This window comes from Numida meleagris, chromosome 1 (genome assembly GCF_002078875.1).
Source record: "Numida meleagris isolate 19003 breed g44 Domestic line chromosome 1, NumMel1.0, whole genome shotgun sequence".
In the NCBI taxonomy this organism is placed as follows: domain Eukaryota; kingdom Metazoa; phylum Chordata; class Aves; order Galliformes; family Numididae; genus Numida; species Numida meleagris.
Window position 1 is genome coordinate 45,796,241 of NC_034409.1, and position 23,725 is coordinate 45,819,965.

General features: G+C 40.5%; 1 protein-coding gene across 8 annotated transcripts; it reads right to left on the reverse strand.

Annotated features, from left to right (window-relative positions):
* On the reverse strand, positions 317-23,531 carry CEP83 (centrosomal protein 83). 8 transcript variants are annotated; one of them, XM_021386665.1, is made up of 16 exons: positions 23,374-23,531; positions 18,162-18,345; positions 17,702-17,852; positions 16,807-16,899; positions 16,388-16,519; positions 13,482-13,733; positions 12,212-12,343; positions 9,080-9,194; positions 7,955-8,099; positions 7,674-7,823; positions 6,938-7,013; positions 5,660-5,817; positions 3,782-3,911; positions 2,782-2,885; positions 1,880-2,060; positions 317-1,201 (listed from the first exon to the last, which is right to left on the reverse strand). In XM_021386665.1, exons 2-16 carry the CDS (start codon positions 18,308-18,310, stop codon positions 1,016-1,018), a joined length of 2,154 nt encoding a protein of 717 aa, XP_021242340.1. In that variant the 5' UTR covers positions 18,311-18,345; positions 23,374-23,531; the 3' UTR covers positions 317-1,015. The 8 variants fall into 8 exon arrangements, 7 of the variants coding, with proteins under 7 accessions (XP_021242340.1, XP_021242422.1, XP_021242503.1 ...); XM_021386747.1 differs by having other exon boundaries at positions 18,162-18,348; positions 23,374-23,516; XM_021386828.1 differs by lacking the exon at positions 23,374-23,531 and adding an exon at positions 22,946-23,307.

The following is a 23,725-nucleotide window of genomic DNA, read 5'->3' on the forward strand; positions in this document are numbered from 1 at the left end:
TGCTTACATTTACCTACGGCACAGAAAATAACACATGCTGCAGCTGGAGAGCCAAGCTGAATCCATGGCAATGTCACCCACCGTATGCGACTAACTGCTCGGCTGTCTATTCCTACTGCCTATCAACAATATCCAGTACAGTATCAAACATGTACTGCACTGCTCACTAATGAATTTTCGTTGCAGTGTCCTGAAAAAAAGCAAGAAAGTCAGTCATCTTCACACTTCCGAGTTTTCACTATCAAACCATCAAAAATTAATTGGTCCTCGGCAGGTGTTACTAAACTGGTAATGAAGGAAAATGAATTAAACAAACCTTAAATAAATAGATTTTATTGTAGCTGACGAAACAAGTTACAGCAGCCACAAATACAAACTTCTGTTTTTGTCACGTGAAGGCCATTTGTTACGCTTCATCTTTACTACATTATTGTAAAAAACCTGATCATTGCTTCTTCCTGTTCCAAAACTGCAAGAGGCACATTGACAAGAGCAACGGAGGAAAATCTGGAGCATCATTTCACCCTGTCTGTCCGCACGGGAGCTTCAGAGTAACAACCCCAGGTGTGGATTACAGCAGCCGGTTTACAATCCAAATCTCGACTCTGCAGAGCTCCACCCTCGCAAAGCTCTACATTGAGCAAGTAAGGGAATACCATGAAAAATGTTGGCTTTTTTTTTTTTTCCCCAAGAAAATATATTTCAAATGTCGAAATTTCAGCATAACACAAAACTCGGTAAGTATTGTTTTGGTGTGACAAGATTATTTCATGTCTTGACTTCCAAATGTTTGTGTACCATTTATACAAAGGTGTTTTCAAAATGCAGTTCTCTTACAATGCTTTCATTTAGAAACCATTCTGTTTGCTAACGGATGGCAGTCTATCAGAAATAAATACCAAACTACGCAGAATATATTTCACGCGTCTCAGGCACACACAGTCATGTTTCGGAGGATACGAAGAGCACGTATCAAGGAGAAGCTACCGAAAGCAGTACCTGCAGTTGGCACCTTTTATATGGAGCCCTCACTCTGCGCAGCGTCCCCCTCCGCTCTCTTGCTGGGTGCCAGCTCCCTGCGTGCTCCCGCTGGGAGCCGCTCTCCGGCCGGCCCAAGCTCCTGCAGCTGCTTTCTCTGCGTGGTTTCGAGATCTTCCAGCCGCTTGCGAAGCAGGGAGAGCTCTCTTTGATGCTGTTCCTCCTTGAAATTAATAAAAGTGGCTCCATTATATTTTGCGTACCTCCAAGGGGCCAAAATGAGCAGCCGTTTCGCTTTTTTAAACGTAATGATTTTGAAATAAAAATTGTGACCTTCAGAATGTTGTTATTCATGAAATGGCACCCCTCCCGACACCCCCTAGTTTTAGCGGGTCTCGCTCTGACACTCACGGCAAGCAGCAGCAGCAAGACATGGGAGCGCAGCACTGCTGCTCTCAGCTGGAGACGCGCAGCAGCTGAGGCCTCGCCCCAGGGACAGCAATCAGCGGCGCTGGCTGGGCCAACCTCAGAGAGATTATCACCCTCAGAAGCTCAGCGGGGTACATAAAATGCTTTTAAGCCCACAAGAAAGCAAGAGCAGCAGTGCTGTTTTGCAATTATGGAGTCACGATGTGAGAAAAAACTCTATGGTATTGCTTGTCCAGAAGGAGCCATTTAGAGCCTCAGAATAAGCACAGAGTGCAGAGAACAGCGCAACAAACCGTGTTTGTTACATTCTGTAACGTGCCCTTTGTCTCGCAAGAACTTCCCATTATGAGGAAGGGAACATAACTAAAGGAATTCCTCCCTCTTCTTAAAGATCTCGTGCTCCCCCCTTCCTTAACACTAAGGTCCCAGACCCTCTTTTGCTGCGTTATTTTCACGTGCTGTGACAGAATACCTGAAGGAGGAGGAAGGGCACCTCGGGCCCGGGAGGCGGCACAGACGGTGACGTTCCGCTGCCTGGGTTCAGGGATGGAATGCCAGGATTCAAAATCAAGCTCCGGAATTCGTTGTGTCTGCGCTGCAAGTCCTTCAGTCTCTTCTGGAGACGTGCGTATTCTTCATAGGAAACATTCTGCCTAGGAAATAACATTTCTTATTGCTCAGAATCCCAACACAGCAGCACACCTCTCTCTGAGTACTTCGTTGCTTACTGTCCCTGTGCAGGAAAACTACCAGAAAGACATGAATGCAGATGCCCTGTGCATATTCCTCTGCCTAAATGGCTAGGAGTCCCACTATGCAGTAACCTACAGCAGGATTAGATTTTACATGGAGTAAACTAAGCTGCCAATAGCATTCACAGTAGTGAGGCACAGGAGCACCATTAAGTCCATTATTTGAATCAAGCCACCCATGCATGCACAATGGAGAGAAAAAGAAGCTAGTCCTTCCAAGAGGGCATTCTGTCTGTTTCCCTTGTCATTCTGAAGTCAGCTTTCTTTCATTTTCACATACTGTGCTTTCAACTCCAACACTGCTTCACTCACATCTCTTTTTTTCTAACATGAATTCCTTCTCTTGAAGGGATTTCTGCAACCGCATCTATTCAGTTTTCAGACAGTTTTCCTCCATCTCTCCAAGACAGCCCTGCGGTTGTCTCAGAAACTCGTAGCTGTCCACACCAACACAGCCATCAGAAACGGACTCCGCTCAAAGAATTCCAAAGCAGAAAACACCATTAGATTGTACTCCAGTTGCTACGCGAACTGGCACGCATCTTCAAAAGTACTTCATATTTCCGGGTCAGATTTGGGGCATATATCATTTTTCAAGCTAAGAAAAAGCAATGTTTATTACCTATTTAACACCTGGTTTTCTTTTTCTAGTTCTTCTATCTTGGCTTCCAAAAGCTGTAGTTTCTCTTGCATCCTCCTTTGTTTATTATCATTGAGAGTCTTTCTCTGCCAAAGAGACATTTCAAATAAAGCAAAGTAACGCCTTGATATATCAGTTCCTGTGAAAATCAAATCCGTACTGCACATGGCTTAATGTCTGACAGTTCTTAGGGTTTTCCTTTCTCTAGGAGAAGTGCTGTGCTCTTGGAAGGTTCTGAGTCCCCGTGATGTGAAAGAAAAGAGATGAGAAATAATCCAGAGCTGAGACTGAAAAATGCACAGCTGCAACTCACTTGTTGGTTGATGACTATCTTTATGAACAAGCACTAACTGTAGAAATACAGATTCTTTCTTTAAATAGATGACCACATATAATAAAAACCTGTACACTTTATCCTGTCACCTTTTGCTTTGTGCTCATGTTGACCTCAGCTTTTAACAACCTTAGAAACTAACTAGTTTCATAACCACTATATATCGGACGTATAAAATTGCCAATTAATCTTGAGCTTCTGCAAACAATTCATCAGCTCTTCCTTTCGAGCTATTGCACGAAACGCAAGCTTAGGAGAAGATATTAAATGTTAATATTCCAGGGAGCGTAGCACACTGCGATGCAGAATATCGATGGGGAACGTGTAATCAAGGAAAAGGAGAACATCATCTGTCTGATACCTGAAACATCATCCTTAATAATCAAGGAGTCCACCTCTTAAAAGCACAGAAATACGCACGGAAATAAACCCTCACAAAATCTTCAATGGCATTAAAACAAAGTTGTCAGCTGTCATACTCTTGTGCAAATCACTTCAACACATTTCTCTGCCAGTCTTGAAGAACTGGATGTACTTTGTCCTTATATACAGCAGATTGCAAATCAACCTTTAATATTAAAACAATTCTGGTCTGGAAAGCTGAACTTCTCATAAATAGGATCATTTACAAAAGAAGAACCGACATGCCTTTTTTTGAGCAACTGCAGCTCGACAGAGCTTGTTCTTCACCTCGTTGTATTTCTCTTCCTTCTCTGTGATGCGCTGAGTAAGCATATGCTTCTCCTCCAGCCACTCTATGCGCTTGTATTCTAAAGTCCTTGGAAAAAACAGGTAAAAAGAGTAAGAAGTTCTACAGACGAAGCAGTGTTTTGGATTAATGCCTTAAGGCTCTTAAAATAAACACTTCTCTTCACAACTCCCACCTTTATACACTTAAAGCTTCTGACTTCAATGTGATTGTGCACGGTTATAAGATATTAAAATGAGGCTGTGTTCTCTAGCAGTGGATGGGGAAAGGAGGCAGTTTCTCTGCTGGCTTGTTTGCTGTGGCTGTCTCAAAGGAGAGAAGAACTAACTGCCTATTGAACTTCATTGTTACAAAAAAATCAAATGGACAGATTCTGTCCAGCAGTTTTTAAGAAACGCAGGTCAATATCAGTGCATCTCTATCACTTCAGCCTTGGGCTGATGCAGTTTCCCTGATGGGAATCTTCATGATTCTCCATAAATTTCTCACCAAACACTCCCTCCCTTCCCCACAGTGTTAACTGTCATCACTCAAATCGGAACCAGGACCCTGCCCTACCTGCTACCCTTAACAGTTCTTTTAGTAGATCCAGTGGGGTTCGTATCTTCCTGTTGATTGCAAAAAAATTACTACCACCCCATGGAACCAAAGAGAAACGCACTGCTTAACAGCAGAATAAGCTGAGACAGTAATTAAAAATGTTGTGAGATTTTCCTTTTTTTAAGAAATTCCACTAACACTGTTCCTGAAATATTTAACGAGTGCCTCCTTGAGCTCATCTCTCATCTTCAGCAGTTTATCAGGCTCATAGTTTGCCTTTGGAACTTTTTCTCATTTCACTTTTTCATTTCCAAACTTAACCCAGACACAGCTAAATTCTTTGCCTACTCTTTCTACTTGCCAAAATAGCATTATTTTAACTTATCTGAAACGGGATATCTCAGGCTCTCTTATCTTTTGGTCCTTTTTTCACTTCTTCTTTCGATTATATTGCTTTGGTGCAACTTATCTTTTGGAGTTCAAGCTCAAAAGTATTACTGAGCTGAGGAAAGAAGTCATACCAGCCACAGAGTCAGAAAAAAAAGGGAAACATCCCAAGACTTCCACGGTAAGAGAAGGACACACTGGGAGGACTTGCACGTGGGCTGCAAAGCTTCTTAGTTTCTGCAGTAACCAGCCTTAGTGCATCTCCTATTATCTATAGAAAAGAAATTACTTAAGAAATTATCTTGGCCTCTTATCAGCTAAAAGGATGTGGTGGAAGAAGTAAAAAGTACACGTGTATAGGCTGGGTCCCTGAAATCTCATCAAAGCACAATAATACAGTCACTTGTTTCACTTCTTTTCATGCTTCAACACTCTTTAACACTCAAACACTGTGTGAAATTCCGAATCTACTCTACATGCAAGTTTTACGTTCACTTCAATAGAAACAGAATGGCATTTTATAAAATTGGTGTGTTTCATCAGTCAGTAATTAATTGTAACAGATATGAATGGGATCAAACTCCTATTTTTGAAGTTATCGGGAGCAAAGTTTTCATATATACAGAATGTATGGTTTTGTGGTGTGTTTTTTTTTTTTTTGTAAGCACAATAGTCCAGTCTTTCCTGTTGACATTTAATCATAGAATCATTTGAGTCAGAAGGGACTTTTAAAGGTCATCTGTTCCAACTCCCCTGCAATGAGCAGGGACATCCACAGCTAGGTCAGGTTAATTTCAGACATTTTTAGAATCTACATTCCATGCTAAGCAATCCATGTGAAAGCAAGACAAGCGTATGAAAACGAAAAGCCAAAAAAGAAGAAAATGTACTTCTCTGTTTCCAGTTGGGCTTTTTCTGCTTGAGTTCTTGCATTCTGACATTCTTGCCTCAATCTTTCTATTGTTTCCTTCAACTTCTGATTATATTCCAGCAAATCATTTTCTGATTGAGAAAGTGAAGCAACTTGGAGTTGCATGTCTTGAATTTGCTATAAAAAAATGAAATATTTCCATTCGATTAGATGAGCGAATATCTACACTAATTTTGAGATACTGCATACATCAGCTGGCTGCATTTAGTTATCATAAACCTTTCTTCTTTGTTCCCTTTCTCCTTACTCAAGAGCTTATCTAGCAGTTTTACAGTAACTACTAGACAAGAAACAAATTCTCTATCGGACTTGAAATAAGAAAGGGAAGGAGAGGAAGGAATCCAGTCTGATGACTGACTTGACTGACAGCCTAAGTCCCCTGTAACTCAGGGAATCCAACATTATGCCCTAGAGCTGAACAGAACTAGAGCATCACACCACACTGATTAGCTGAGCTTTGGAACTACTCAGACTCTTGTCTCTCCTAATGCACAGTGCTGATGCTGAGCGTGTTACAGCCCTCACTGGCTGTACCAACCAGTTCACAAAAGCAAGCAGAGAGTCTGAAAAGTCCAACCCCTGCAGTCAGCACATAAAAAGGATGGTTATTCCCCTTTTCCTCTCCCTGTTTGCACACTCATAGATATCCTTATTTCTAGAGGAAAAAAAAAATTGCCTTAATTTCAGGTGCACACAGCTTCCAGACTTCTTTGATGCACAGCCATATTTCCGTCTACCCAGGAATAGTACGGGGGAGCAGGAGTTAAAAGAATTAGGTTTTATTTCCAGTCCTGCCATCGATTCATCTTGCAATAGAAATGTATCTCTTTACACCAGTTTATTCGTTTATGAAACATCTGTTAAGCACTTGAAGAACCTCAGATGAGAGACGCGGCGTAAATGCAGAGCATTACCTAGAAACAATTTATAGTTTCCATGGCAACCAAATCTCCAGTCAAATAGTGCATAACCATATTCAATATTGAGGCCTATAAACATTCCACTTTGAAATCGTTGATACCTACAAAATGCACGAGGCAAAAAGCTGTAATCCATTTATGAAGGTCCAGGAAAGCAGGGCCAATTCCTGAACACTGGATTTAAAGATCTGTTAAATGCGTATTGTCCCTCAGGAAAAAAAAAAAATCCTTCAAAATCCAATCTGATTTTCAGACACTGGACTTGGTAATTGCAGGAAGGACTGTGCTCCTCTATAAAACGTTACCATAGCCCTTACCTGTTTTAGATCGTCTCTTTCACGTTTCTTCTCTTCTAGCTCCTCTGTCTGAATAGCTTGCTGTTGAATTTTTAATCTAAAATTGTATAAGATATCCTTATTTTTATCGAATTAAAATACAGATGTTAGATGCTAGTACAAATCAGTCTGACAATAGAACACGCTGCATATATATTTAGCAGTCTTACAAATTAACTACACATTGTCTAAAAATCTATTTTTATTGATGTCTAGAATTCATCTAGGCGTAAGAAATACGTTGACTTGATTGCTTTTGGAGTAAGAGTTTTGCTGGTTTTATCATACTGACCTTCATACAAATACTACTGTAAACCAACTTTGCTGAGAATTATAACAAAAAGCTCACAGATATCACATTATTGTCCCAGTTTGCCATTTGCTGACGCGATGCCATTGTGCAAAGAAAAATGGTTTCTCATAACGTCAGGTTTTGCAAGCGGCCAACGTGGTCCAAATTTTAGCACAGGAATGAAACTGACTTCTTAAAAATGTTCACTGAAGTTGCAGGTTTTTAGAGGTTTGGATGAAAAACGTTTACTTTTGATAAACAGCACATTTTTTGCTTCTGCCATCTTTTTACACACTGCACAAGACGCTGTTTCATTTCATACAACGAACATTTACATACCCATTAATAGTAAACCTTTGTAATGACTAGCGCAAAGAAATTAAGGAAAAAATGAGCAATTTGCTTTAAGGTTAGAAAAGCCACTACCGCAGACACTGAAGTTCCCTTTTGCTAGACTCTTCTGCCAGCTGCACAACACGTAGCTTCTCTTCGTACTGATCCTTCTCAGTTTGTCTCCAAGCGTCCTGCTCCAACTTCATCTTCTCTAGGTGAGCTAACCTGTTCTCGAGTTCTAACCTGAAACATTATTCAGCAGTTACAGAAGAACCACGACAAAGCGCTGAGAGACTATTACTAAAAATGACACTAAGTTAGTCCACACACTCTTCCCAGGACTTTTAGAAGCTGAGCAGTAAATCAACACATACTTTTCATCCTGTAAGGCTGCGATTTTTCCAAAAACTTCCTCTTTGGCAGCTTGCACTTTACGAACCAGCTCTTGGTCCTTTTCTACTAAAAGCGCTTTATGACGCTCCACAGCTTCCTTAAGAACTTCTTTGTCTGACAGCAATCCTGCATTACACAATAAAAAAAAGATGTTAAAATGTCATCATTGACGGCAATCTGATGAAATCCGTTATTAGAATCTCCTTATAAATAGCAAAAAGGGAGCTAAAAATCCGAGTTCAAGGGACGGAATGTGAATGAATGAAAAAATAAAACAAGAAAGACAAAAGAGATAAGGCCTATCATATTCCAACGGCAACGTTTTAGAAAACTTTGGAAGAGCAACCATCACACTGCAGCCTTTGTCTAACAAGGGCTTATTACTTTAACATGCAAATGTAATTTAACAGTCGGCATTATCAAAAATAATATCAAAATCAACGGAAACAACCGTTCTGGGCAGATGAAGGTTATGGCAAACCAGTGAAGGCAGTCCAAAGAAAAGCTGTGTGGTGATTTATATCATCAGCAACTAGTCCTAGAAAGCTTTGGCCTTTCAATACAGGAGGCTATTTCACATTGCCAACAGGCTCAACTGTATCTGGTTGTTTAGTCCATTGCCTGTTTTCTTCAAAGAACATGCTAGAAATCGTATTTTGTTCCGCATAAATGCTTAACCCCCCTTTTTTTTTTCCTCAATTCCATGGATACACAATTGAAAAACAAATGAAACTCTGAAGTCTTATGATACATTAAGGTTTCGAGCAAATTGCAAATAGCTGTATAATTTGGCAGTAAGTAAAAAGGCAAAACCCTGGGAAGTACATGATTTGAAACAGATTATGCTCAACTTGTCTCACAGACCAATTAATTTACATAAATGCAGGTTGCTCTGTAACAGTCCTTCATAACCTAGGAGATCAAGGGATAGGATGCAGTTATTTCAGACACCGAAAGGAATTTGCTGATCTATCGCTCAGACCAGAAGCAGAAGGCGAAGACTGCTGGCGAACATTAGGTGGAAAAATAATTGAAGTGCTCTAACTGAAAGTTATCAAAGAAACCACTAAAAATTAATTTCACTAGAAATGAATTGCGTATTTTACCATCCATTTCACTCTGAATCTTGTTTCTCTCTCTTTCTACTTCATTCTTAGTTCTTGCTGCCTCCAGTTTGACATTTGTTACTTCTAATTTGTGTGACTGTTTAAGTTCTTCTACCTATGAATTAGAAAAAGAACAAATCCACTGAAAATAAATGCATATGAATTCACAGCTTTACTGTTTTTCAGGCGATACTTTGCTAACAAGAAAATCTGTCAAATAACCCTATTAGGCTTATTTTAAATATACCTTCATAAATACCTTTTTTTACCCACAGCTTTCCCGAAAGTCACACCACAGTTTTGTAGATAATTTTGAATGGTGATTATATAGGTATTGTAACACTCCATCTATCAACATGATCCGGTGCCCCAAATTAGGATAGTACTGTTACATGTTTTATTACTTCACGTCAGACACTGAAAATTAATGAAGTTATTGTCATTCATCTTGAAACACGAGGTTTGTACGTTCCCTAGTGAAGACAAAGTGCCCAAATACCCCATACATTCCAAGAACCGAGCTGTCTGGCAATGGACATGTATTTCATCTTTAACCAGACTGTTAGTACAAGCTATAGTGTAGGAAATACAATACAATAACATTTGGTGATACACACAAAAACGTGCAGAATTGCCTGTAAAAACTCTGTTTCTGGGCAGTTATCATACATTTTGCAAGCAAGCTTCCCAACATCGGAGTAGTTCTGAAAGGACTGCTTATTTGAGCTGTCTTTGCTGGGACACTGATCCAATATCCTGGTGTCTCACTAAGCATTAGCATGTCAGCTTGCACATACCTCACTTCTGACTAAAAATCCCTCAGAGTCAAGCTAAAATTAAGTTAAATGTAATCTCCCTAGAGTAAAATAAAAGTGATATGCAAAACCAGGGTATCCATTGCATCCCCAAAGTCATGTCAATTTGATGATCACTTATCCCTTTCATCACCCTTGACCTCCTGGAGTGCTACACTACTTTCAAAATCCAAGTCTTTGCAGATGTAAAATGCATTTTAAATCAAATACTTCCCTACAGCTGTGACACGCACATCAAACAGCCTCTTAAAAGCAGGAGTCTTAAGAATATCAAATCATCAAAGACAATTACTGCTTGCACAGAAACTTTTTATAGTTTAGGCATTTGTACACAGTAATTACACGGTCAATGAGAATTAAATACCTAGAGGAAAGCACTTATATCGAAAATCCATTCACAGTGACAAATGTAATTACAACCTGCTAGCACAAGCAAGTGGCAAAAGGTTAAGAATGGCACAGTCGCTTATTAAGGAACTACATCAGTGGATTTGGTAGCTTAAATATGAAGCTGAGAACATTTTAGGGTAATTTGCAAATATTTAAGGTGGCTTTTCTAAGGCGCAGGATTGAGAAGTCCATCTTTGTTCGGGAATAAGATTGAGTGGGTGTAGAAGTGTTGGGGGGGTGTTAGTATATGAAATGGTTTTCTACTTTCATCCCTTCAGGAAATACCACTGAACACCTCCATTTTCTCCAAGTTCTGGAGGTGAGCAGAGAACGCTGGCTGATACAAAAAGGAAAGACTGTGATCATCCTCTATATATTCTGAGAGCCTACTGATCAAAAAATGTTTCATACAAGTTTCTTCCTCTGATTTATCATTCCCGTTCGACAAGTATGACACGTTGTACTTGTCTAGAAGGTCTGAAACAGTGGTATATCCTATTCTTATGGTAAGTAAGAGCTTTTTTTGGATTAAGGACCAAAATTCAACACTTCACAGTCATAAACGTGTACTGTAAAGCCTGCCTTGGATGAAATCTGAGATTGCTAAAGAAGAATTACAGAAGAAGTAGAAGATATTTTTTCCTGCGTTGTATCCTTTTTTGAGGCATATTACACCAATATTAACTGTCACACCCACACAAAGAACACGTCAGCGTCACTTTGAAGAGTATATTTAGAAACCCTGGATAGCTTTAGGTCAACGTAGTGCTTCAGATAATTCAACTAGAGGTACAAGACCAAAATTACTGGCTTTACAGTTAGCTCAGAAACAACTAAATCCTTTCCAAAAGAGTGAGCAAGCAGGAGGAAGTTCGTTACCAATAACTGACAAATGTGCTAAAAATTATCACCCAATATTTTCTCCAGCAAGGAAGGAATAAGAAACAAGAGAATGCCAGTATTTCTCTAGGTACTTATTTCATTAGGACTAGTACGATGACTCAGATTTACATAAAGCTATGTAACTATTCTGTGACATTTGAGGTAAAAAAAATTACTAGCGCCTCAATTTTGCTTCCTTACTCGAATACCCACACAGAGAATTGCATAAAGATCTGTCTGCAAGCTAAGTGCTTGAGGAGTAGCTGTAGCCAGATGAAACTCTGAACCTGGTGTCCATGCTGATCTAATTATTCTGAAACACTGCAGAGTGGTGCCGAGTTTCTCAATAAGCACTTTCAGGTTTTCCCTATACTAGAAGCCTTTCGATTTTTTTTTCACCTAAGTACTTCTCTAAAAAATTCTCTAAGTCTCTAAGATATGGTGCCAACCCTCCATGTCAGACACGCAAACATGTTGTTAGACAATGATCTACTTAAAATGATGTAATGCAATGCCGCACAGAAACATTTCTGTACAAGCCCTGCTGGCGCAAGTCCAAGAGGAATGCTATACTAACACAACTGTCCTGCTTCTAACGCAACCTAAATCTCAGCAGGTGATTCCAATGCAGATAGCTCAAGAAAGAAAAAAAACAAAAAACAAAAAACCCACAATTATTTGATGTTCCATTGCACTTTATACAGTTTATGGGGAAAGAGTGCCTTTTTCCATTAGGATAGGCTGGCTATGCTCATGAGTACTGAAAACATGAAGATGCCTCTTTGTGTACTGTTACGTTTAGAAAAAAAAATCCCTAAAATGAAAAAAAAAAGTGCCTAACATCAATTTTGGAGATTCTCTTAGGGATGAAGTTTTTCCTGTAAAGTCACATACTCTATCTATATCTTCATCTGAAACCGGGAAAAAAATCCAAACCTATTTTAAGTCATAAAGGAAAACATTACCTTATTCTTAATGTAAAATATAGACAGAAAAACTTACGCATTATATGAACAACTATTTCAGATATCATAAAAGCGCTTACTTTAGCAGCCAAGGAACTGACTTCTTGTTCAGATTTGTGAAGTTTGCTAGTTATAAGAAAGTTCTGCTCATGACACATCTGCAGCTCTTTCTCAATCCGACCAATGTGTTGTTCAGCTGACTTCTTTTCTGCCTTGAATAAAAGAGGTATTTGTGAGATTTCTGGAGCAGGGCTGCCTCTTGCTATTTACCTGTATGGTTCAATTGATCTCTAAATATTACTGACCTTTTATACAGTAACTATACACAACAAAACTTTGGTCAATAATATGTTCCGATACAATAAGGCTCTTGCATTTTACTTAGAAGTAGCAACTATTTTTATTAGCACTGCCAGCACAGAATCACACAGATTTTCAATCCTACTTCAAAAGGCAGAGATAATCTGACTTAGTCAGAAGGCAGCACCTATTGCTACCAGTACATTACTCAGCTCTAAACACAGGAATCACCAGTGTGAGTATCACAGACTCAAGACACTAGATTTGCTGAAGTATCAAAAAGGCAATTAAACCTAGGATTTCACTTTATTTTTTCCATTTGCATATTTCCAGCAGGATTTTTCTTTAAGTTTTCTAAATTAAGAATATTACGATCATCTTTAAAATGGGATCAGAGCACTTGGCAGAGATCCACTGCACTTTGTAACAAAGTTACATAGCAGTTATAGAAGTGAATAGCAAAGTGAATCATATATCCATATATTGCAGCTATGTGAGAAGTCTACGTGAACAGACTCACTGGCTAGGCAGATAGCACCAACTGAAGACAAGGAATGAAGAGGAACCCTAAAATAGGCCAGAAATAACAGAAGTTCTTAAAAGGGTGAACAAAAGCCAATAATTCTACCGTTATGGTAATGTACTGAAAAATGGAGATACAAAGATAGAAAGGATTAAAAAAAGTTTTTCAAAAGAATTAAAATTTTACTGTAGCAGATTAACATACTGTCGTCAGTTTCTGACTCCAACTTAGTGATAACTGCTGACATAAGCATCTTATTGTCTGTGAGCATGTATCACTTGCACATTCAGATGAGAGATCAATGAAAAGAATCTCGCAGTTAATCTCTCCACCTTTCCGAAGCTGATTTGGTTGTACAACTATAAGATAGTGAGAGCTTAGTTTTGAATCTGAAATTCACAAATTCAAATAGTGTAGTCAATGGCAAAATGATCGGCGACCTCAGTGACAGTTCTATCAGGCTAAGCATTATTCCCACTATTGTCTACAAGGACACGAGATGAAAAATAAAAAAAAAAGAATCTTACCTCTAGAGACCTTGCCAGACTCTGCATCTCAGCTAACTGTCGTACTTGCACTCTTTGCACATTTTCTGCTTGTGCACCGCAGTTGTCTCTTTCCGCTCTTAGTTCTGCTACTTCTGCTTCTAAGCCTTTTAATTTCTGATACAGTTGTGCCTTTTCTCTGGAGAGGACCTCCACACGTTTACTGTCCCTCATGGGATCAACACTAACCAGCTGATTACGGAGTTCTTCTTTATCTTTCTCCAGCCTTGCAATCTGATAGTTGTTAATTGGAAAAATATAAGCCTTTACATTCATTAGGTGTCACGCAGCAATAAATACAGTGGTTGAAAATTCAAGAAAGTCCAACAGTGTGCATTTAAGTTATTAAGAAATTATATTCACATTTGTATTAGAACAATCAACAGCCCCAGCAGTCAATGCCTTTTTTTTGCTTCTGTTTTCACCGATAAGGCTTGTCCTCAGATGTTCCTAAACTACCTAGCAATTTGTGGAAGTAAAGCAGTAGCTACAGTAGAGGAAGAAGTTAGGGATCACTTAAACCACTGGGCACGTAAGTCCTTAGAATGCACCCAAGCATTTCAAAGGAACTCACTGGGATCATCTCTATCATCTATTCTATATCATCTTTGAAAAGCCACGGCAACCAGAAAAGGTTCCTGAAGACTGGAAACAGGCAGATAGCAAACCCATCATTAAGAAGGGCAAAACCGTCAAGGAAGAGGATCCAGGTAACTACAGGATGGTCATCCTCACATGTGACTCTGGGAAGGTGACAAAGCAAACCCTCTCAAAAGTCATTTCCAGACACACAGATAAACAAGATGACGGAATATAGAGCTTACCAAGGTCAAAACATGCTCGACTTAGTTCCTTCTAGGAAGAGGTGCCTGGCATTGCAGACTAAGAAAGTACACTAGATCTCACCAAACTGGTGCGATATGGGCTCAACAAGTGTATGAAAAAGCGGGTGGAAGATCTGCTGCTGCACAGAAAGGAATCTGGGTATCCTGGCTGACAACTATAGCATTAGTCAGTGGACAGTTGTAGTATTAGTCAGAGTGCCCCTACTGCAAAGATAACCTACCAAGAAAGTCTGGATGCTGGAAAACGTGACATGAAGACAGGCTGAGAGAACTGGGCCTGTTCAGCTTGGAGAAGAAAGGCTCTGGAATAACTACTGTTCGCCACAACTACCCTCCATGAGGATATAGAGAAGATGGATCTAGAATCTTCTCAGAGGTCCATGGTGATAGGAAGAGAGGCAACAGATAGAAGATGGAATATGAAAAATTTCAAATAGATAACAGGAAAAAATGTTTGCCACGAAGGTGGTTAAATATTGGAATAGTTTGCCCAGAAAGGTTGTAGAATCTCCACCTTCACAGATGTTCACGACTCAGCTGAGCCTGGTGCTGAGCAATCCAATATCATTACAACTTATTATTTAAGCAGGGCATTAGGCTAAACTGGTTCGACTAGAAGGAGGTCTCTTCCAACCTACATTATGATTCCATAATTCTGTAACCACAGTATAACTCAAGCATGCTAGAAACTGAAGACAGTCAACATGACTTGGCCTGTCAGATAGAAAACAAAGCAAGTTTCCAAGGCAGTACAAATAGACACAAATTCATCTTGAGACTGTAACAAACATATACACTTAGATGTGACTAAGATGTGAAGACTGGGGGCATAAGAGTGGGAAAGTAAGGTCTGAAAGAGTATTCTCCATATCTGAAGACAATATTCCAAACTCTGCTCAGCAGCAGCGCTTTTAGAAGTTCCACCAGTGATTTCTACAGAGCAAAGACAAAATCTGCAGCAGTTGCCTTCTAAATCCCTTTCATGAGAAGATTCAGGTCTTACTGCATGACATGCCCAAGGCAGCATTCAGGAATTAGGATTTGTAGCCTCCTTGCAATAAATAATGTGGGAGGTTAAAAAGGTTCTAAATAAGAGAAAGAAACTAGACTATATTTTGCCCTGGGCTCACGGTAATTCCATTCTCTATAAGTGTGCTAATTAGTTGCAGCACTAGCACAAATCCAACAAGCCCATAAGACAGGCAGGCTGTAAAGCAGCATGTGCAGTTAGCTCTGGGAAGGACAAGTGTTCTGTTTTTAATGCTTTTCATTTTTGAATTTGGTCTGATTTTGAAAGCAATGACTGCCTTTGATTTGTGCCTCATGTTTGGACTAACGCATTCAAATCTGGCATCTTATGATATGCTCCCAGACAAATACTTAAATGAATATGCAAATGACATATACAACACTCGTTTACACTGCCGCATGTATTTAAAAGATGAATAAGATGCCAATTTGTTTAGCAACGCTTTTGAAAGTCCAGTTCTGAAACAAATTATGGATTGCTTATTCAAGAGTCGACACAACTGAAATCAAGTTACCAAAGCTGTGAGTATCCTGTCAGTATCATTTTTACCACTACTGTCATGATCCAACCTAGTTTCAAGACATGTGTCCTTGTCTGGTAGCAACAATATCTTCTTCTGAACTTTCTTAATTAGTTACCACATAAGTAATTTAAAAATTATTTTTTATCAGTAGCTCATATAAATTATTAATTTCAGATTAGTGTAATATCTCATATCCTACCAAAAATGTGATTTCAAAAAAGCATTTAAGCAAAGGTACTAGTTGACATTCATTGGAAGGCAAGTCTACTCTTATTTATGATAGCACATACAATATTGCAACACATCACTGAATAAGCCTACAGAGACAGCCTAAGGCTAAGTCGTAAAAGTGTGTTGAGAATTATGAGAGCAGAAACAAATATTACATTATGAAATTATGTCAAACTGAAGACCCATCAAAGTACCAACGCTTCCACAGCACTCATGCAGCTTTATCAGATACAATTTAAGCTAATATAATATAATGTACCTCTGCCTCATATTTTATTTTCTCCTCCTCTAAAATATGTTCATGTTCTTCTCTTTGATGTTCAAATTCTGATTTCAGGAAAGTATGTTCATAACGAAGTTTATTGTATTCTGTTCTGTATTTTTCCACTTCCTAAATCAGACAAACAGAACATTCAGTATGAAGTTTTCAGTTTTATTTCCTTCAAACACCCATGCAACGGTTCTGTCATTTCATAAGGTTTTTTCTGTAGAAACGGATCCCTCTCTCCTCTAGGGTTTCAGCCTTCACCACCTGGGGCAACAGTACTGAACAGTACCAGGCAAAGCGAAGTCACACACTGACTGCCCTTCAGTTTCAGTTTCCTAAGGTTTTTAGGAACAATTACAAACTGGTAGTCACCATTCTAAAAGAAACAACATTAAATACTTACTACTTACATTTTCTAGTTTCCGATAACGTTCTGTCATTGGAGATTCCAATTCCTGCTGTATTTGTGCTTTTAGCAGCTCTAATTTTTGAGGAGTCAGCACCTTGAGACAGAAAGGTATTCATATTCACTTATGTACATCATGACAGGCAAAATATCCATAAATAAAGTATTTTAAGTACAGCTTCAGTATTTTAAGTTAAGTTCCAAAGTCTTTTAAGTTCTGTTTAATTTTCTATGTTTTTCTACAGATTTTTTCAAATGGCAGTTACAGAAGCAAAAAAAAATATGATATTAATGCACAAAAAAACATTCTGGGAAGATAACAGATTTTAAATGTCAGCATTCATTGGAAGAAGCAGTACAAATGTCAGTCAGTGTCTGGGGATCCTCTGTTAGACGCTGTATTTGTTTCCTAGGAACTATGCCTCGCATTAGTTTAAGGAAACAAGCAGTTATAGAAAATGTCATGGAAGTGGACTTAAATGTTTTTGGTGTTGCTTGTTTGTTTGTTTTTATGATGAAGAAAGTTACCATCATGAAGAGAAACAAATATCTACTCTTGTAAACACTTATGCTAACAGGTTTAGGCACCTAAGTTATCCACTAGGACAGATGATTCCCCTCATAACAGGAGAACACGCATGGCAGAGACTTAGGATCAGACTGAGGGTCTTACTATTAATGTAGTACATGATAAAAGAATTTGGAAGACTTTGTTAAATAACAAAACAATAATTTTATCCCAGAGTCACTCTAAGGAAGAAACACTATCCAGATTGAGTAGGTTTCAAGATACACGAAATAGATCCAAGCCAAGTGTACGCATGTTACAAACAGAAGTAAAGCACTGCCCTGATACAGGATTAAAGTCCATATTAAGCTCTGCCAGTAAATTACCTCACCTGCATCTTCAGTTTTTCCAACTCCTGTGTTTTACCCAGCAACTCCTCTCTGTATTCTGCGAGAAGAAGCTGGAACTTGTCATGGACAGTCTGCTTTTCAACTAGCAAGCGCTTCAGTTCATCTTGTGATTTCGTATACTCTTCCTGTAACCTGTAAGAGAAAACGAATTTCTTTTATAGCTACCCTCCAAATTAAAGCTCGGAAAGCTCACCTTCAGAAACAAAAACAAGAATATAAAGACTAAATTAAGCTTTTAATATCCTCTTCCTGTAACATATTGAGAACTTATTTCATACCTATAATGTCTTAAGGAATTTTGAATTATTTTCTGCAGTAAACAATGCTCAAAAATGTCCTCAAATAGAGAAGTAGCTAACAGACACAAAAAACCCCTTCCACCCAACATTTAGCTCCATCTTTTACCAGCTCAAATGAAGAAACCTGTTTAAATTTGTGTACCTTATATGTTCTGCCTTTATAGTTTGATAATTTGCTTTATGGTGTTCACATCGCATCTTTTCATCAATCAGAAGCTTCTGTAATTCCTGTGAATTAGCCACATCATCATTTCCAACCCCGGGAGGAAGCAGACTGCCCAAAGTATCCATTTTATGAATTGTTCACGATGGCCTGTTCACGATGGCTATTGAGAGGACAAAATAAAAATTAACTTATAACAAATGTACATCAGCATCCACTTTTTCGGTCGCCGTGCCAGAAGATCAGGTCACCTGGCATAAATGCAAGCAGATGTCATTAGCCATCAAGGACACTCACTGCTCAAAGACTTCACATGCCAATTTTGCTTTCAGTACAGAAGAATCCTGGCTCTGCTGTAACTCAGGTTAGAAACCTCCTGCTGAAAAGGCAACCCATCTCTGCTAGTGCTCTCTCAGGGACACATAATTAAGTTAAACATGGAGATTATTTGAGTCAATACAAAACAAGCACAAGCATCTCTGCGACACCACATAAAATGTTCTTTCTATTTATACTGTATGCTGAGAATCAAACTATGGAGTTCATTTTGTCCTGCTAACTAGGGCTCAAGCAGAGGACAAAGACATCAGATACAAACAGCTTTTACTTATCACAGTCACAGTCTGTCACCTAACTACTTAACACACCGTGCTGCTCAGCACGCCATCACATCAGCTGGAAGAACAGGGACAGTTCCCACTGCTGAGGTCCTACCAAGCCTTTTCTGGAAAAGAGTGATGATTTCATGGGCGCCCATCTTCCAGACTACTCAAAGTTCAGCTCTGAAATCTATCACCAACACATGTCACTTCCTCGTTTTTGAAGTTGATGTGGTGGGTTTTTGAGAACTTTCCAGCAAGAGTTTTGCTAAACCTGACAATCTCAGGGGGATGTGAGAAAGCTGCAAATCACCAGATGCTGAGAAACGAGGAAGTATTATAACATGCCTCACCAATTCTTTTCGATATTTGGAGCAAGATATTGCATTAGACTGATCATTGCTGATGCTTCTAGAGGATGTGGGGGAGGGAGGGCCATAACTGAATTTTAGGAAGTTATAAGACTTTGAAACCAACTGCTCTGCCATTTTAGCTTTCAGCATAACTGACCGGTGCCTAAGAGCTCCACATTGGCTGTGTGAACAAAACAAATTACCTCTCCAGCATCAGTAAATACCTCACCTCCTTCACACATGGAGCTGGATACATCATGTTCTCCTGCATTCTACTCACAAAATCTTTCACAGACTTACCTTAAACACTTAGCATTTGATTCTAGAAAGCTCCAAACTATAAGCAAGATGAAAATTATCTGCCAAATAGGAAAAGAAACATTGCGTGTTACTGCCCAATTTCTTCGTCACTGTAGGGGAAAAGGTGAGAGCAAAGCCTACCAGTGTTCCAGTACCAGCACATGGTGACAACAGCAACTGCTTTCATTCTGCTCTGCCCAAAACAGCAAAGGAGGAGGAAATTAGAATAAAGCACATTCTCCTCAGTGACTGCCCTATATGCACACATTGCACATTTTGTACATTAACAGAACAAATTCTGAAGAACTTTCTAACCAAACTAGCATCTATTTTTCATTCCTGGCTTCTGTTGGTTGTTGAGAAACAAAGCACAATAGCAATTTCCAAACTCAATATCGTGACATTTGCTATTGTTCAAACAACAGCCATGTGAGGAAAATGCTCAGTAACCCTAAGGACAATAAGCTACGTGAGAGGACAAAGAGAACTCCAGGCAGCATGCCCCTCAGAATTTCTAAGCATATTGGTGAGGTTAACCATGACCACCATGAAAAAAGCAAGCAACAGTATTTTTCTTCATCTCAGATCTCTGGTTCCATAAGCCACAATACCAAATGTAAATAACCAACTGTATGCCAAACTGCTGAATTAGGAATGCAGAGTTTGGGCCTGAACCCTAGGGCTTACATAAGCAAGAAGCGCTTCTGAAGTCGTATTACAGATACAAATTCAACATCACCACAAAACCATGGAGTTTTCTGACCAAAAGAAAGAGAGAAATGGAAAGGCAGCCCTTTGTGCCTTCGGTTCCAAGCCTTCACATACACTCCCACGGCTTTCACTACTATCAAACACTCCAAGGATTAGATAGCAACATACATCCAGTTATGCATTCATCTGCCTAAAGACCGCAGGCATAAGAAAAGAGGAAAGAAGAAAGGGGAAAAACGTAGCGTACAAAAGCATTTCACACCCTCAGAAACCTAAGCGGGATGTACTAAAGGCAACAAAGCTATTTTGGCTTGCAGGGACATCTAGTGGCAAATTTCGCGATTTGCATTCCGCAGTAACATGCCATTGCTTTTTGAGATCTCTTTCCTTGAAATCATTGACAGCAACTTGTAATATTCAAACTACTCGCTTTCTTGCTTTTTTCAAAAAAAAGTAATTACTGATAGGGCTGCTAATACTCAGCTACTGACACGAATCTATCCTGTGTCAGTGGCACTATCTCACAGTTGATGCTTAGACCTAAAAAGCTTCAAATTTCCTTGAGACTACGCATGCCATTTTTGAGGAACACTTTCCAAGAGAGCTAGTTCAAATTCCTTCCTCCCTTGAAGACCTGTTTGAAAAGTACAGAACCACCAAACACACCTTAAAGAAACTAAAACCCCAGCGTATATAAGATTATTTGCACATTTGCCGAATTTTATCATGCTACAGAACTGTAAACCTCTATCAGCTGCCCCAAATCCACGCTATGAAATCTTAACATCATGTTGTACAGGTGCACGTGGAAAAGTATTGGTGCAAAGTCCTGAAGCTTCGGTTACATTTTTGGTGGAATACGAAGCTAAGTGAAGGAAATGGGCTACGTTTCCAAGAACTGCCTTAGTTCTGCCTTTCTTCTCCAATTATTATTTTCATACAAAAAGAAGCGTTGCTTAAAGACCTACTTCACATCTCTCTCTCCTTTTTATCTACACATCATGAAAGGACTTTACTTCTCTCATAAGGTCTTTGAGCTATACTATTTTAAATGTTGTGCTGTTTTCTTTTTGGAGGACTATGGGGGAGGTTCATTTTGTTCTGCGTTACCCCCCTGCTTTCTCCAGCCTCATTCCCAGATCTGACATCCATCAGACCCCTTGATGTAACTCAAGAAGCCAATAAACTCCCACAAGCAGAAAACAGTCATTTTGTTTGGTGAGGTCAGTGAGTCACTCTAGCTCATGGCAAAGCCCAGCCAGCTGCAGAATCTGTGCGAGCAGGCAACTGGCACTGGCTGGCATGAAGGAACAAAGAGCCAAATAAGGAAGCAGAAGGAGGGGCAAGATTTTCTCTCTTCAGGAACAGAGAACAGTCACATCACTAGTTTAGATGCTCATTTAAACACAGCCTTGCACACGGCGCTTGGTTTTCAGATAAAGCTATGTTACATTAGTCCTACCTTACATGCCTATGCAGCACAGCAGGGATCAGACTTCCCGTGAACACCACAGTGAATGAAAAATAAAACAAAACTGTGCATCATTTGAGAAATATGACTGCATGCCTCCCAGCACATTAATAGTTTTGATTTCCGAATACATCAGCAGCAACTTGCAATAGCCAAAGTAACTGCCTTGGAAAAAAATGAGAGGAATGTGAAAGCTTTTATACAGCAGCCTCTGTAATTGGGATAACTGCTTGGATGCCATTGCTGAGAACCCTGTGAAAATAAACAAAATATTTCTGCATGTCTAGGTGCAGAAATGTTGGAGAACATCTCTATACTTACGATAGAAGGCATCAGTCTCATTTCAACCGGTATCGCCTCTTCCATACCACCATTCAAAGCACAGATTTTACCAATAGGGTATACTTTATTGCCAAGTCCATCCTTACGCATGGCACACCGCATCACCCTTTTCATTCCTCTTGTACTAGAGAGGGGGTTATTCTTAGTAGATAAAGAACAATAAACAAGGTTATAACATAACCCAGGTTTAAAGTTCTTGCTTTAGCCACATACACTTGTAGGCCAATCCGACAGCAGCTACTGATCAAACTGAGATGCTGTATGGGAGTTACATTTGGGATATCTCCTAGCAGTACTCAGGAACTCCTAGCCTGCATATATCAGGCTTTTCTTTTTTCTTTTTTTTCCCCACGCCATGAAACCTTCAAATGCGCATAAGAATCTTCTCTTTACTAGCATCTCACTTGGTGAGATGCAAAAGATGTTTGTCACAAACATGAGAGCTGCTCCAAAAGTAATGCTTCCCGTTTTATGGTGTTGGGCCCGTAACATCAGTGGTGGGTGTTGGTGGTATGGCAGCAGCGGTTGAACCTTCCCACCAATATTCCATTACACGTTGTTGCTGTGTGACAGATGGCAGCAGAGGGGCAGTCTGACAGAACGGCACCTGACATGCAGTGTGTATGAAGCAAAGGTGCATCACTGAATTCCTCCATTCAGAAAACATTGCCCCCATTGACATTCATCAACACTTGCTGGATGTTGATGGAGACCAAAGAGTGGATGTGAGCACAGTGAGGCAGTGGGTGGTGCGTTTCAGCGGTGGTGACAGTGGTCACCTCCACTGGTGCGGATTTTGAGGAGCACAGCATGCAGGCTTTTGTTCACTGCTGGTAAAAATACACACAGCTAATGGTGGTGACTGTTGAAGAAGAGTATTCTGTAGATGAGGATCGTTACTGTAGCAAAGCAGTGTTATTGTGCTCTTTGTATCTACGGCAGATCCCATGGAAATAAATAGAAGGCACTGCTTTCGGAGCAACCTACCTATGTGTGGTATGCATCCTAAAGTGCAGAACAAGTCATTACCCTCAAACTACACGTGGCTGGAGCTCACTGGTGGAGAAGACAACACACAAACACACGGAAGCCTGGCACTCTCCTGCTCTCTTGAACTTCGGGCTCTGGGCAAGTTCCAGACCCGCCAGCCCCAGGAGGCCGCAGCGGGGACACGAGACCGAGACAAGCGCTCTCTGAGACGCGCTGCCCGCTCCTCCCCGCTTTACAGACCCCTGCACGGGAACGACGCTCCTGGACGAGCAGAGCAAGGCCGCGGGGAGGGGAGGCACGGGCTGAGGGCACGCCGCAGAGCTCTGCCCCAAGCAGAAAGCCCCCACCCCTCAGCGAGCCCCCACACCCAACCCGCCCGGCCGCCGCCGCGAGGAATTTAAAAATGGCGCCCCGCCTCGCCTCACCTCACCGCCCGTTCACGCCGCCGCCCGCCGCGCCCCGCAGGGTATCCTGGGAGCACCGGGACAAGCCGCGGCGAGTGGGCGGAGAGGCGTTGCCGGGGTAACGGGCTCGCGCGGCCTCCCCGTTCCCGTTTGCGCCTGCGCCGTCGGCCTGGCACCGCCCAGCCGCGCGCGAGACCGTTCCAGGCGGTAACGGCCCCGCCGCGCGTTAGGCCCCGCCCCCCGGCGCGAGGGGCGGCCCCCCGCCCTGGCGGACTGGTTTGGCGGGTTTTGCGGTCTGCGCTCAGCAGGGCCGCGGCACCAGTGTCCGCTTCTGATCTACGAGATGAATGAAGCTGTACTTCACGTAGCCGTG

Coding starts and splice junctions, on each gene's coding strand:
- CEP83 (XM_021386665.1), bottom strand. CDS start 18,310: ATGGATACTTTGGGCAGTCTGCTTCCTCCCGGGGTTGGAAATGATGAT. Junction 16,520..16,806: donor GTTATCGGAAACTAGAAAAT/GTAAGTAGTAAG, acceptor TGTCTGATTTAG/GAAGTGGAAAAATACAGAAC. Junction 8,100..9,079: donor GATTCAGAGTGAAATGGATG/GTAAAATACGCA, acceptor TGTGTAATGCAG/GATTGCTGTCAGACAAAGAA.